This window comes from Papilio polytes, unplaced genomic scaffold, assembly GCF_000836215.1.
Source record: "Papilio polytes unplaced genomic scaffold, Ppol_1.0 DF823288.1, whole genome shotgun sequence".
Classification (NCBI taxonomy): domain Eukaryota; kingdom Metazoa; phylum Arthropoda; class Insecta; order Lepidoptera; family Papilionidae; genus Papilio; species Papilio polytes.
In genome coordinates this window covers 2,435,581-2,449,919 of record NW_013525916.1, presented here as the reverse complement: position 1 = coordinate 2,449,919, position 14,339 = coordinate 2,435,581, and the positions used below count along the sequence as shown (strand labels likewise).

Here is a 14,339-nt window from a genome sequence, read left to right as displayed (position 1 = left end):
TGGGGCCGGAGTTCGGAGGCTCTATAGGTCTGATCTTCGCGATGGCGAATGCTGTGGCATGCGCCATGTATGTAGTGGGCTTTGGAGAGTCCCTCATCACATTAATACCGGAGTCCGCGTATATTGTCAGCAAGAGTTGGGTGAGTTTGTTTTTCATATTATTAACATCAGAAGTATGTATTAAAACTCTTTTTAATAATTTATTAAATCTGTTTACCGATTCCCGCCAGAATGGCGCGCGTGTCCTTAATATGTACGTATGACATTGACAGATGTCATAGGGATGGGACGTGTATGCTAATTATCTAGTGTTGTGCTGCTACTTTGCGGTACCGATTTTTTAACAATGTTATTTATTTTATTTAATTAGTACTAGCTTTCGCCCGCGACACCGTCCGCGTAGAATTCAAAAAACAAAAGTCAGTAGCTTATGTGTTTTTCCAGACTATCTTCCACGTGTATACGAAATTTCATCGACATCAAACATCCGAATTTATATTGATTAATATTTGTTTAGGATCAAGCTATTTACGGCTGCATCACGATAGTGTTACTAACGGGCATAGTAATGGTGGGGATGGAATGGGAGGCAAAGGCCCAAATAGTCCTGCTAGTGATATTGCTAGCGGCTATCGCAGACTTCTGTATAGGATCTGTGATCGGACCTAAAAGTGAATATGAAGTCGCACAAGGATTTGTTGGATATAATAGTGAGTTGCTTGTAACATATTTAAATGTACATTTACGACCAAATACTGAAACAAATTTTAAATACTTCGCTTCGTAAGTACCGCTTACAATCGCATAGACTTTAAAATTAGAAAGGAATTTATACTTCAAGCGTGGCCTTATTATTAAAATTTCGTTTCAGTATTCGGCCATTATACTAGTAGGCGGACTAGGGCAGTATTTATTTTTAAACTATGTTTTAGCCGCGACTGCGTCTGTATTAAACTTAGTAACTAGCCTATGTCTTTCTCCAGACTATGTTCTACATTTGTGACAAATTTCAACGAGATACGTTAAGGCGTTTCGGAGATACACAGTAACAAACATACATCCAACACTCATTATTTAATTTGGAGACTTTTAACCTGATAACTTTGACAGTATGTAAAACTAGCATTCGCCTGCGACTCCGTCTGCGTGGAATAAAAAAAAAAACAAAAGTAGCCTATGTGTTCTTTCAGACTATCCTCTACATTTACACCGAATTTTATCAAAATCCGTTCAGCAGTACAAACTACAAACTCTAACAAACATCCATCCATCTAAAATATAGCATTTATGTTGGTATGATTAAATAGTCTATATGCATTTTTATATGATACTAGCTTTCGCCCGCGACTCCGTCCGCGTGGAATTAAAATAAAAGAAAAGGGAGTACCCTATGGGTTCTTCCAGATTATCCTCTAAGTCTATGCCAAATTTCATCCAGATCTGTTCAACCGTTTAGGCTACAAACTCTAACAAACTTCAATCCATCCATCCAACTAAACTTTCGTATTTATAATATTAGTAAGATTTGTCTAGTCAAGTAAAGTTTTTGAATTTAGTATTTTGACGTTTTATGGAGTGACGATATAAATGACACTGTGTTTGTTAGTGTCGGTGCTGCAAACCAACTTGGCGTCGGACTATCGCTACTTCGAGGGTGTGGAGCACAACTTCTTCTCCGTGTTCTCCATCTTCTTCCCCGCAGCCACTGGGATACTGGCCGGCGCTAATATCTCAGGAGACCTTAAGGTATGTAACTGTTTCGACCTAGGCTATATTAATAGTTACATCTTGTTTTGTAAAAGGCGACTAGACCCCCTTTTTTAACTTCTCAAAAGAAGGAGGTACTAAATTCGTCTACATTTTTTTACTTTCTTTAAATAGGCAATGCATCTGCAACTTTTTATTATAACTATGTCCGTCATTCAGACCGTGGACCTCAATTTGGGGCACCCGACACAACTTTCGTGCTTCTACATTTACTCATATGTGCACGTCATTTCGACAGATATTTCGCCAAAATGGCTAGGTTACATAATGGGTCCACAATTTTGGTAAAATTAGATTAATTTAATGGTTTCGCCATTTTGGCGAAATTAAGTGATTGCCTTATTACATTAATTTGGTTCGATAGAGAAGCAATCATGTATGTTCGCCAGTTTAGTGAAATTATGACATTGGGTTTCGCCATTTTGGCGAAATTGCGATCGTTCTTTGTTTTGTTATTGGTACCAAATTAAGTGTATGTCCAGGACCCTCAGAAGTCGATCCCCAAAGGCACTCTGCTGGCCATCCTGCTGACGACGCTGTCGTACCTGGTGATAGCGCTGATCGCGGGCTGGTCGGTGCTGCGCGACGCCTCCGGTGACGTCACCGCACTCACCGACTGCGCCCACAACAGGACCTGTCCCTACGGACTGCATAATAGTAACGATGTGAGTAGCGCCAATAGCCTAATGGTTTGAAGGTCCGGATTTCCTTGTATGACGTGGTCGAGGGTTCGAATCCCGATATTAAAATAAAAATATTGTATAATGTTGTATTTAATATAACTAAAAAGTTTATTCCAAAAAAAATGCAAAACATATGAATAAGAATTATAGAAAAAGAAAAAGGAATTCATTAATGTGGCATAAGGATTACGCAACAAAAAAAATACGCAAATAAAAACTGTACAAGAAAGAATACCGTCCAAGAGTCTGTAAATGTTGATAAAAACTAAAAAAAAAAAAACTAATTTTCGTAGATTGCAAACAATTTCTAGCACAACCCCTAGTTGGAATAGTAAAAAACGTATTAGAAAAAGATCCATTTGCAAGCTATTTTAGCGCGGAATTTAAAAAAAAAGTCTATAACATGTAGATCAACTCAATTGGTACCTGCATAGAGTTACGACTCTATGATTTGGCGCCCATAGAGTAGTACATTGCGTAGAGCCGTGAGCTGATAATTTGGTTGTTGAGCCACAGATCAACGATTTAAGACGTGAACTGATCTTTTGAGCCGATTGAAACACTAGTCAAGTTTTTTCCAGTCCTTACTGTTTTTTTTTTCCATTTCAGTAATAAATATTGATTTTGTGTTTGTAGGTGATAAGACTGGTATCAGCATGGGGTCCGCTGATCTACGGCGGGTGCTTCGCGGCCACGCTCTCCTCCGCTCTCGCCTCGCTCGTCTCCGCTCCCAAAGTGTTTCAGGTCATTAATAGTTTTAGTGGAATAATCCACGATATAGCGAAAAATATCGTTATAACCTAAAATTTTACTTTAAAAATGGTAGGTAATACTATAACCATAAAAAGTGCAAACGTGTCTAATTTTAGTCCCTTTCCCTTCTGAAAAAGAAAGTAGGTTTGAGGGATTGAAGGCATAAGTAGGAAAAATTCTCTCTGTGTGTTGTATTATACTAGCTTACGGCCGCGATGCCGTCCGAATTCATAAAACAATATTGAGTAGCCTATGAGTTCTTCCAGACTATTCTCTACATCTATACCAAATTTCATTGAAATCCGTTCAGCAGTTTAGGCTCTATCTAATATCCATACATTCATCCAAACTATCGTATTTATCCCTTGGGGACGTGTATGACTGAAAACCATGTTTTATCTTCTAACGGACACAATAATTCGTCCGAAAAGCATTCTTCACTTATTGTCATCTAATCTATATTATTATAATAAAGCGTAAACACACACTTCTTTGTTGCCTAAGATGTCAGCAATTACAGCATATTTTTGAATAAATATTTTTTTAATAAAAAGCCCTACACTTACGTCACGCTTTAGGCTATATATTTTCACGCCATTAAACTTAGGGGGTAAATATTTTGGATAAAAACCCTAATGTGGGAAAGAGACCATAAGCTGCAAGCTACCAACATCAAGGAACCAAGGTTGTCATATGAATTCGAACATTTCACAAATGTAAACAATAAAATAAAGTTTTTACAATGTAATGGGGATGAAGCCGCATGGGAACAGCTAGTACTATATAAAAATGTTTTTTTGTTTATGGCTTTGTTTTAATACATGTGTGTTTGCAGGCGCTGTGTCAAGACAAACTTTACCCATACTTGGAGTTTTTCGCGAAAGGCTACGGCGCTAACAACGAGCCCGTCCGTGGATATGTGCTTACATTTATTATCGCTGTTGCCTTCATATTGATGGGTAAATAATACTAGCTATCGCCCGCGACTCTTCACGCGGAACTAAAAAAAAGCTTTTTAGTACGCTGTGTTCTTTGAGACTGCTCTACCACTATGACAAATTTTTTTAAAAGTCCGGTCAGTCGTTTAAAAGACCTTAGAAACATCCATCCATACATACAATTTTTTGCATATATAATATTAGTAAGTGATTTTTTGTCATATTTTTATTTTATATTATTATGAGCAAATCTTCTTTTTGTGTCTCATCCATCAAACAAAGGTAGTCAGATGCATCTTTAAATGTCTATGGGCAGAGATCGTTTCGCTATTTCGGCGAATCCAAATCTCTAGTTGGCAACCTTAAAATGTAAAGAATGTATTTATAAAGATAATTTATTACTTAAAAATTGAATTTTGTTTTCATGATAATCACTAATATTTGTGTAAAATGTAACTTTTTCAGGTGGTTTGAACCAGATAGCTCCGCTGATCTCCAACTTCTTCCTGGCGGCGTACGCCCTCATCAACTTCTCCACATTCCACGCGAGCCTCGCCAAGCCAGTGGGCTGGAGACCTACCTTTAGAGTAAGTTATCTAAAAAATGCTAAAGTTTGGATGGATGGATGGATGTTTGTTAGCGTTTGCAGTCTAAACTGCTAAACGAATCTCGATGAGATTTGGCATATATGTAGAGGATGATCTGGATGAACACACAGGTTATCTACTTTTATTTTTTTTTAATTCCACGTGGACGGAGTTATGGGCGAAAGCTAGTCTTTTTTTTATAACATAAAGTGGCAAACGAACAAGCGGCCACCTGAATCCGCCAAAATGGCGAAGCGACCGCTGCCCATAGACATCTGCAATTGCAGATTCGTTGCCTACCAGTATCCGACAGAGGAGGAGACGCACATAAAGAGGACATTTCCCCTTCCTATGCTTCTCCTCCACTGTCAAATCCATTTCCCCTTCCCATCCTCTCCTTATAAGAAAAGTATGGTAAAGAGAAAGAAACTTGAATTAGGACTCCTGCACCACACTCATCAGACTGTACACGGAATTGGTTCCATTTCACGCGTCTTCTGTGTGGTCGTGGTATTACGGGGGGAGTGCCGGCCCTGCAGTGCTAAGATGTTAAAGCGGGCACTACCACTGCTAAATATCTTACATAACAATATGCATGTTTATATTTGTTTGTGTGTGTTTCCAGTTGTACAACAAATGGCTGTCTCTGTGCGGCGCGGCGCTGTGCGTGGTGATAATGTTCGTGGTGTCGTGGGCCACCGCGCTGCTCACATTCGCCTTCCTGCTCACCCTCTATCTGCTCGTGTCGCACAGGAAGCCAGGTAACATATGACTCCCGCATTCAGACCACACACCTTTGACTAAACTATAGGATATTTAGAGCCTGTCCCACCACTGATAGAGGCTTATATACCTTAAAAGTGACGTCACTGACAGATAAAGTACCAAAATCCAATATTGCTGACATATTTTATACGTTGGATTGTTATCTGACAATTTACAAGAGTTGTGGGACAGGCCCTAAGTCTCGCTTTGATTCCTATGAACTTATATAGAGGTTCTCACACGACTCGATTTTTAGTTGTGCAACTAAACAAATGAATTGGTTGAGAAACAATCGACAATCGCACAACTGTCGTGCGATAGTTTAGTCAAAAGTGTACACCCACTCTCTATCTTATTGAATTTCTCTTGGTTAAATTGAATCTATCTTAGCAGTTAACTGCCGAATAAAAAATCATTCAACCTTTAACGAATATTGTAAATACCCCCTTGAATTTTAGGTAAAACTCATCAATACCAACATCAGAAAAAAAATTCCCTCTCTTTATAAAAAAGAGTTTTTTTTACCAAATATACAGATCCTATATACCTAAAAACACGTCACCAGTTTACAATTATCTCAAAAATAAAACTGTTGTGTCATCATCATCATCACCAGCTAACTATACGTCCCCACCGAGGGGCTTCGCCGATATATGCAGGTTGCACGATGTTTTCCTTCACCGCAAGAACGTCGGGTAAATTATGTACATGTGAAAATTCGAAAAATCGAAAATCACATCGGTACGGCGGGATTCGAACCCAAGACCTGTAGATTACAAGTCAGTATTCAAACCACTGAGCCACCGACGCTCTTAACTATTGTGTGATTAACTAAAAATTCTATTAAAATGTTAACATCTGTCAGATTGTAAGCGGTACTTATGCATCGAAGTGTTTAATATTCGTTTAAATAATAACATCCTTACAAATAAACACGGTATAAATTTAAACTTAGTAATAAACTGAGAATAAGCAAATATTACTAATATTTGCTTATACTCAGTTTATTCCTAAGTTATTTGTTAAGGTTTTTTTTATTTATATCCAGACGTGAACTGGGGCTCCACGACGCAGGCGCAGACGTACAAGACCGCGTTGTCCGGAGTCCACCAACTTAATAGGGTCACTGAACATGTCAAGAACTATAGGTAACTGTAAAACATTTTGTGTTACTATGCCAAAACTGTTTCTGTGCGGATTCATACGCATATATGAAAACTTTATTTTGTTTATATTTGTGGAATTTTTAATTGCAAATGTCAAAATTCAAACGCAAATGACAACTAAGGCATTTGACATTGGATAATAATTACCGTTTACCATGGTGATCTTGTTTCCTTGATGTTGTCAGCTTGTAGTTTTTGTCCATTTCTCACATGACTTTTTTCCAAATTATTTATTCCTTTAGTAATAGCGTGAAAATATATAGCCTAAGATAGTAAAGTGTAGGCCTTTTTATTAAAAATTGTGGACATCCTACATAACTAAGTAGTGTTTGTTTACGCTTTATTACATTACTATAGATTGGAGTGTCTGTAGTACAGTAATAAAAAAAATCTTTCTGTCTGGTCGGAGTAATCTTCAAAACGGCTGGACCGATTTCGACGGCACTTAGACTGGAAGGTAGCTGATGTACGCGGGAATGTTATAAGCTATTTATTTTTTTTAATTCTTTCTTTAATAATTTCAGGCCTCAGATATTAGTACTGACGGGCTTCCCCGGCGAACGGCCCGTGTTGTGCGACTTCGCGTACCTACTTACAAAAGGCTTGTCTCTCATGTTATGCGGTCATATCAGTCAGGTAAGGTTATAATCTAATAGTCTAGTAGACAAATTATTTTTACTATTTCTAATAAATACCAACTGTGGAAAACAAATAGCAGTTTATAAATTTTATTTTAATATGGAAAATGTTTCTATTTTATTTTGGCAGGCGTTTGAGGATTTCACTCGATTAAAACCCATAGAAAAAATATGGAACTTTCTATGCATGCATTAAAAAGTGAAAAAAAAACGATAAATTCCTTGCGGACATTAATTTTTAGTTTTTATGCTATTTTAGGGTCAGATAAGTCACCGTACACGGGAAGCGCTCACCAATAGAGCCTACCACTGGTTCTTGAAGCGCAAGGTGAAGGCATTCTATAGCGTCGTTGATGACGTCAGCTTCAAAGATGGCGCCAGCGCTCTCATACAGGTCAATACATAAACTATCATACTAATATTATAAATGCGAGAGTTTAAATGGATGTATGGATGGATGGATTAATGTTTATTATAAATGGATTTCGATGAAATTTGGTATAGATGTAGAGTATGGTCTGGAAGAAAACAGAGACTACTCACTTTTGTTTTTTTTAATACCACGCGGACGGAGTCGCGTGCTAAAGCTAGTATTTAACTAAATATACTATGAACAGTTTTAACCAATTAAATTGTCTGCGCGGAAATAAAAAAAAATAATAAGCCTATGTGTTTTTCATGCCTTTTTCGTGCCTTGTGTGTTGATTTGTGACAAATTTCATTAAGATATGTTAACTGTTTTGGAGATACATAGTAACAAACATCCATCCATCCATCCAAATTTTTCTGTTATATTAGTAAGATCACTTTTATAGTCGGGTTATTTGTGAAATAATATAAAAGAGAGTATTTCTTGTATTTTTTACATCCAGAGACTTTCTAGGTGATCTTATGACCTTGAGCTTGTGAATTAATGGGAGTTTTGATATATTTAGAAATGTATTTATTTATTATGTTAAAATTAGTTTTACATGTATGTCGCAGGCAAGTGGAGTGGGCAAACTGAAGCCTAATATTCTAATGATGGGCTTCAAAGAGGACTGGCAGAGTTGCGAACGCGCTGAGATCGTGGACTACGTTGAAGTTATGCAGTTAGTACCATATTCATCTATTTAGTTAGTTAGATGCTCTAGGGTCGTAAGATGACCTAGATAACAGGAAATAGAGTTAAGGGTTCATAAATTAAAGAACAAAGAAGAATGGACTATGTTTGACATCTATGAAAATAATCGAGATCCGTTCAGCAGTTTAGGCTACAAACTCTAACAAACATCCATCCAATCTTTTGAATTTAATTAGTAATATTTTTTTTACTAATTCATCCTTTCAATATGTGTAAAAGTTTTTCATGTATACTAATATAAAGAGGAAATATTTTTGTATGTATTGAAAAAACTCAAAAACTACTTTCAATTTTTTTTTCTTTAGAGATTTCAATTTCAATTTCAAACTACTTTCAAAATTTCTTCTTTTGAAATTTCATTCTTCTTTCTAGATTTAAAAAATTCTTTCACCATTAAAATGCTACGTTATCAATCAGTAACAGGCTATTTTTTTTTTATTTCACGCGTACGAAGTCGCAAGCAATAGCTAGTAATTTATATTTTGAAAATTCCTTTTTTTGTTTTATTTTAGGTTAATAAATAGTATTTTATTTATAGCAAAGCTCTGGATGTGCATATGGCGTTGGCGATACTTCGTGTAGACGGCGGGCTGTATAGCGGAGACGCGCTCGAAGCAGACCTGCGAGTGTGTCTCAACGACCTCAGTCTTAACGACACGCAGCCGTTCTCACGTGAGTTAGACAGGGACGGAGATAGTACATACGTACGAGGGAAAGAGATAGGTATACGATAGAGATAGGATATACAGGGGGATTGGTGTATAATGTTACTGGAGAATGGGTATATTTGGCAATCGTATAGGAAATTAAAAACAAATCTAATATTAAAAATGCGAAAGTTTGGATGGATGGATGGATGTTTGTTAGAGTTTGTAGCCTAAACGGCTGAACGGATTTCGTTGAAATTTGGTATAGATGTAGAGGACAGTCTGGAAAAACACATAGGCTACTCACTTTTTTTTTAATTTCACGCGGACGGAGTCGCGGGCAAAAGCTAGTATTAAATAATTATTGTAATCTTAAAGTTAAATATTTAGACATGTTAATACGCGCTAACATAGAATAGTTATGTTTTTATTTTTTGTTATCTGTTTACTCCAATACTTTATAACTTCATTTATTTGTAAGGAAATTTGGAAATGTAAAGTACCTTATTATATTACATAATCTAAAGAAAATGGAATACATAATTTTCATCAGTATCGTTAATCACTAATCACCCTGTATAAGAGAGAAAGAGATCGATATAGATGAAATCACGTAAGAAAGAAAGAGATAGGCTATGTTTTCAAGTTGTGGATTTAATGGTGTTGGTTATATGGGACAATGTTGGCTTTTTATTTTAGTGCTAATTTTTTATATCAATATGTCTGTGTTAACACTTTGTTTATAAATCAATAAATTATACATTGTTTCACAAACAATTGAAGTATTTATAAATATACACTCGTAAATACATTTACATAAAAAATTTACACTTTTAAATAAATATTTACATAATGTAAATATATACATTCATTTTAGAGTATTTTCATACTATATTTAAAACTTTAGTATAGTAAAAGTTATGTATTACTCGATATTTATACATAAATGTAAATCCAAATATTCCATACACGCTTACTCTTTATAAAAATACGTGTAAATCTGTAAAATTTCGATACAATCTACAATTAAAATATATACATTTGTAATAAACATCATTAAGCTTAGGTCATTTTGGCTAACTTTTGCTTGTTCGCTTTCTGCCCACCCCGTCGGTGTCGCAGGCTCGATGGGGGACAGCTACAAGGACTCCAAGTCTACGGAGAGCCTCAATACGCACTCGCAAGGTGAGCCCATACAACTCCACACAGTCATACAACTTCATACAAATTCATACAACTTCATACAAATTCATACAACTTCATACAAATTCATACAACTTCATACAAATCCATACAAAACCATACAAATTAATTATTGTGTTGGTGACATTTAGCTTCGTGCTGGAACATTATGAAATTGTAAAATTGCTAAAAAAATATTACTTATACGTTTCTATGTATTTTTAACCTTATTGTTTATGCAATAAGATCTATTTTAACATGTATTAAAACACTTAATTTGTATGATTTTCAGGCAGTAGTATGTCGGATGTATCGCTAGGGGTGTCCCGCGACCCCTCCGCGAATAGAGAAACACCCCAAGAACGGAATGAAAAGTAAGTCAAATAAAAACTAGTTTAAAAATGAACATAACTAAAGAATACCTTTATGTTTGTATGTATTATATTAAAATATTGATATTTCCAGTATTTTTTTTTTCTTGAAAATAATTACATGACACAAATAAAAAAATATGCACAAATATGGCCCCGCAAAAACCATATAATTGGTTTGTCCGCGGGTGCGCTGGTTTTTTTTGTGTAGAATTACATAAAATACATACATATAAAAATAAAATATTCTGTTCTAGGGCTATTATCAAAAAAAAGGCTTTCCAAACGTTTAACAAATAGTTTAAATTTTGAATCATACATGCTAGTAAAATGGAATTGTAGTTTGCATGTCAGTTACTGTCATATTTTATACTGCTGCAATCTGTTTACATATTCCAGTGATATATTACAGCTTGCCAGTAATGTTTTCCATGCCAGTTCATGCAATATTTTAGTCTCCTTAATCCTTCCCTTGAGAGAGCGTCAGTGACTCAGTGGTGTAACCACTTGAATTGTAATCCAAAGGTCCTGGGTTCGAATCTGTGGTAAAAATGTGATTTTCGAATTCTCGAATTTCATACATAATTTACCCGATTTTCTTACGGTGAAGGAAAACATCGTGATGTACATATCGGCGAAGTAATTCAAAGATATGAAGTCAACCCGCAGTGCAGGATGGTTGACTATGGCCTAGACACTAACTCATAGGCTTCCTTAGAGGTCGTTATGGTGGCAAGCGAAAGCGATTCCGTGAAGTCCCACACAATGGCCAAGGTAACAGGCACGGAGTATGCGTAAGGCATTCCCCTCTGGAAAAAAATCTCCCTTAGTGGGGACGAATCCCTTAACTTGCATTAGCTGTCACGTGCTACTGGTTTTCAGTACAAAAAGTGTTTATATTTACAGCAAAAGTAGGCGGAGTTGGAAGAAAGCGTTGCGAACACGACGTGCTTCCTCCTTCACGTCCGTGGAGCAGTTCACGCGGCGGCAGGCCGGCACTGTTGATGTCTGGTGGCTCTACGACGATGGCGGTCTGTATATATATACTAATGTATAATACTAGCTGTTCCCGCGCGACTTCATCCGCGTAAAATTACAAAATCATTGTATTGTAGGAAATATTTGTATTGTTGTATGTAGTGAAATAACTCAAAAAATACTTGACCGATTTGAACAACACTTATCTAAACTTTCGCATTTATAATATTAGGAAGATTAGTAAGGAAAACGTTATGCTATTTGCAAATATTTGTGATATAATTTAAAAATACGTGCTTCAACCTGTACTAGTCTAATATTGACTATAGTCTAGTCAATAACTTCATTTTCTAGTAATTGTCTTTATTTGATCTCAAAATATTTATGCTATAATTAAAAATCAAATATTGTAATGACGCTGTTTTTTATTGAACGGCAAAGTTTCTTAGTGGCCAGTATCCCTCTTTGACACATTACATAATCTTTGTACACCAAAGAGTATGTGTCATTGTAGAGTGTACACGCCATGTATGCAATAAAATCTTACTAAATAACTGGATGTTTGTTAGAGTTTGTAGCCTAAACTGCTGTATGAAGAACACATAGGCCATTTATTTTTAGATTTTGTATTTAATGTTTCTAAATAGTATGAATATTAGATATATTTCGGTGCAGGTCTGACGCTGCTGCTGCCGTACATCCTATCTACGCGGCGCGCCTGGTCCTCCTGCCCGCTGCGGGTCTTCACCCTCGCCAACAAGACCACAGAAATGGAGATCGAGGAGAGGAAGTAAGTAGCCCCCCCCTCCCTTAAACTTTCGATGTGATATCGCTAGAATTGACAAAATATGTCAAACTATATAGCAACTAGCTGTACCCATACGGCTACATTCGCATAATACTATAAAATCTTTATTTTGTTAACATTACGTTAACCTCAAATTCGCAAATGTCAAAATTTAAATGCACAAATGACAACGAAGGCTTTCTCGCTTCTTTGATATTGACTTGTAGCTTTTGTCTTTCGCATGACAATTTTTTTTTTCAATTATTTTGTCTCTAAATTAAATAGCGTGAAAATTTTTAGCCTATGACTTAACGTAAGTGTAGGGTTTTTTTTATTAGAAAAAGGATTATTAAAAAATGTACAGCACATTTTTGATTCCCTTTTGCTGTCTTACATAACACAGATTATAAATGTAAAAGTTTAGATAGATGTATGTATGGATGTTATAGTCTGTTTATTTCGTGGAAATCTGGCATAGATGTAGAGGATAGTCTTGAAGAATACATAGGCTATTCACTTTTTCTTTGATTCTACGCGGACGGAGTCGCGGGCAAAAGCTAGTCTTACATATCACAGAAGTATTCGTTTACGTTTGTATTTATACTAGCTGTTACTTGGGACTTGACCCGCGTATAAAATAAAAAAAAAAATAAAAATAGCCTATGTTACTCTTTGACATCATAGTTTTTTAACGGTGTAAGATTTGAAATCGGTCCAGTTTTTGAGTTATTCCAATACATCCAAAAATCCAAAATACAAGTCTTTCCTCTTTAGAGAGCGTCCATAAAATACGTTTTTTTTTAAATTTTCCTACCCCTCCCACCCCCCTGGTGGGATGTCGTGAGATTTTATTCAACCCCCTCCCCAACCCCCCATCTCAGGTAAGAATGTCCAAAATGTGAGTTTCTTACGTAAACGCGTTGGATTGTTAATAAGATTAAATCTTAAGCATGTACAATCTGGATTAAATGGACCAAAATAGTATATATTTTTGTGTTTCACTCAGAAAAAAAATTGCGTGATATTTGCCGCGACCCCCCTCTCTCCAACGTAAGATTAGATGAGATTTGACTCGACCCCCTCCCCCTTAAACACCTCACTTAATTTATGGACGTCCCCTTATAATCTTACTTCTTACTAATATTATAAATGCGAAAGTTTAGATGGATGGATGTTTGTTACCGTTTGTAGCCTAAACAGCTGAACGTATCTCCATGAAATTTGGCACAGATATAAAACAAAGTCTGGAGTACACATAAGATAAGATTCATCCCCGAGAAATATCCGGTTCCCGAGGGATACGTAGCTTTTTGTAATTTATATAGTTTGTATGTTTTCTAATACCACGCGGACGAAGTCGCGGGCAACAGCTCGTATTAGTATAGATAATCTAATATATTTTGTTGACAGTATGGCGTCATTATTGTCAAAGTTCCGTATCGACTACTCCGCGCTCAAGATGGTGTCGGACGTGAACAAGAAGCCGCGTGACGTCACTCTCGCCTACTTCGACAAGCTGGTCGCACCTTACATGACTACCGACGATAATGCCGATAATAGTTAGTGTTACTTATTTATTTAAATTTTTATAAACATGTCTGTTATTTTTTTATTTATAGAATTTCATGTGTTGAACACTTGCACTTAAAATTCTTGTAAATCATTAGATAGATTTCGTTACCTTATCTGAAAGTGACGTCTCTTTAAGCTATCAGAGCCTCTATCAGCCAGCGGAGGGACAGGGCCTTACTCTATTCATTCAACAACACATAAACAGCACAACTGTTTAGTCGCGCTTTGGGCTTAGCGCACACACGATTTTTAGTTGTGTAAGTAAGGCTTATAATCAATCAACAATCAAACAAAATGTGCGCATCTTCAATAGCCTTACAATCATCACCAGCTCACTACAAGTCCCCACCGAGGTGTTCGGAGCCTACCTTAAGTATCCCAT

The 14,339-nt window shown here is 36.4% G+C and overlaps 1 protein-coding gene across 1 annotated transcript in view; it reads left to right on the top strand.

The window, feature by feature from the left end:
• The window catches only part of LOC106105039 (bumetanide-sensitive sodium-(potassium)-chloride cotransporter), a 19,927-nt gene extending 5,594 nt beyond the window's left edge, over nt 1-14,333 (top strand). Inside the window, exons 5-22 of the mRNA XM_013285257.1 lie at nt 1-140; nt 518-710; nt 1,607-1,746; nt 2,250-2,432; nt 3,087-3,194; nt 4,039-4,162; nt 4,607-4,728; nt 5,354-5,489; nt 6,542-6,641; nt 7,184-7,295; nt 7,557-7,691; nt 8,282-8,388; nt 8,959-9,092; nt 10,190-10,252; nt 10,542-10,623; nt 11,527-11,651; nt 12,274-12,388; nt 13,796-14,333. Coding sequence (XP_013140711.1) covers nt 1-140; nt 518-710; nt 1,607-1,746; nt 2,250-2,432; nt 3,087-3,194; nt 4,039-4,162; nt 4,607-4,728; nt 5,354-5,489; nt 6,542-6,641; nt 7,184-7,295; nt 7,557-7,691; nt 8,282-8,388; nt 8,959-9,092; nt 10,190-10,252; nt 10,542-10,623; nt 11,527-11,651; nt 12,274-12,388; nt 13,796-13,949 — 2,273 coding nt within the window. The 3' untranslated portion in view covers nt 13,950-14,333. The remainder of the gene's footprint in view (nt 141-517; nt 711-1,606; nt 1,747-2,249; nt 2,433-3,086; nt 3,195-4,038; nt 4,163-4,606; nt 4,729-5,353; nt 5,490-6,541; nt 6,642-7,183; nt 7,296-7,556; nt 7,692-8,281; nt 8,389-8,958; nt 9,093-10,189; nt 10,253-10,541; nt 10,624-11,526; nt 11,652-12,273; nt 12,389-13,795) is intronic.
• Nucleotides 14,334-14,339: the final 6 nt, after the last annotated feature.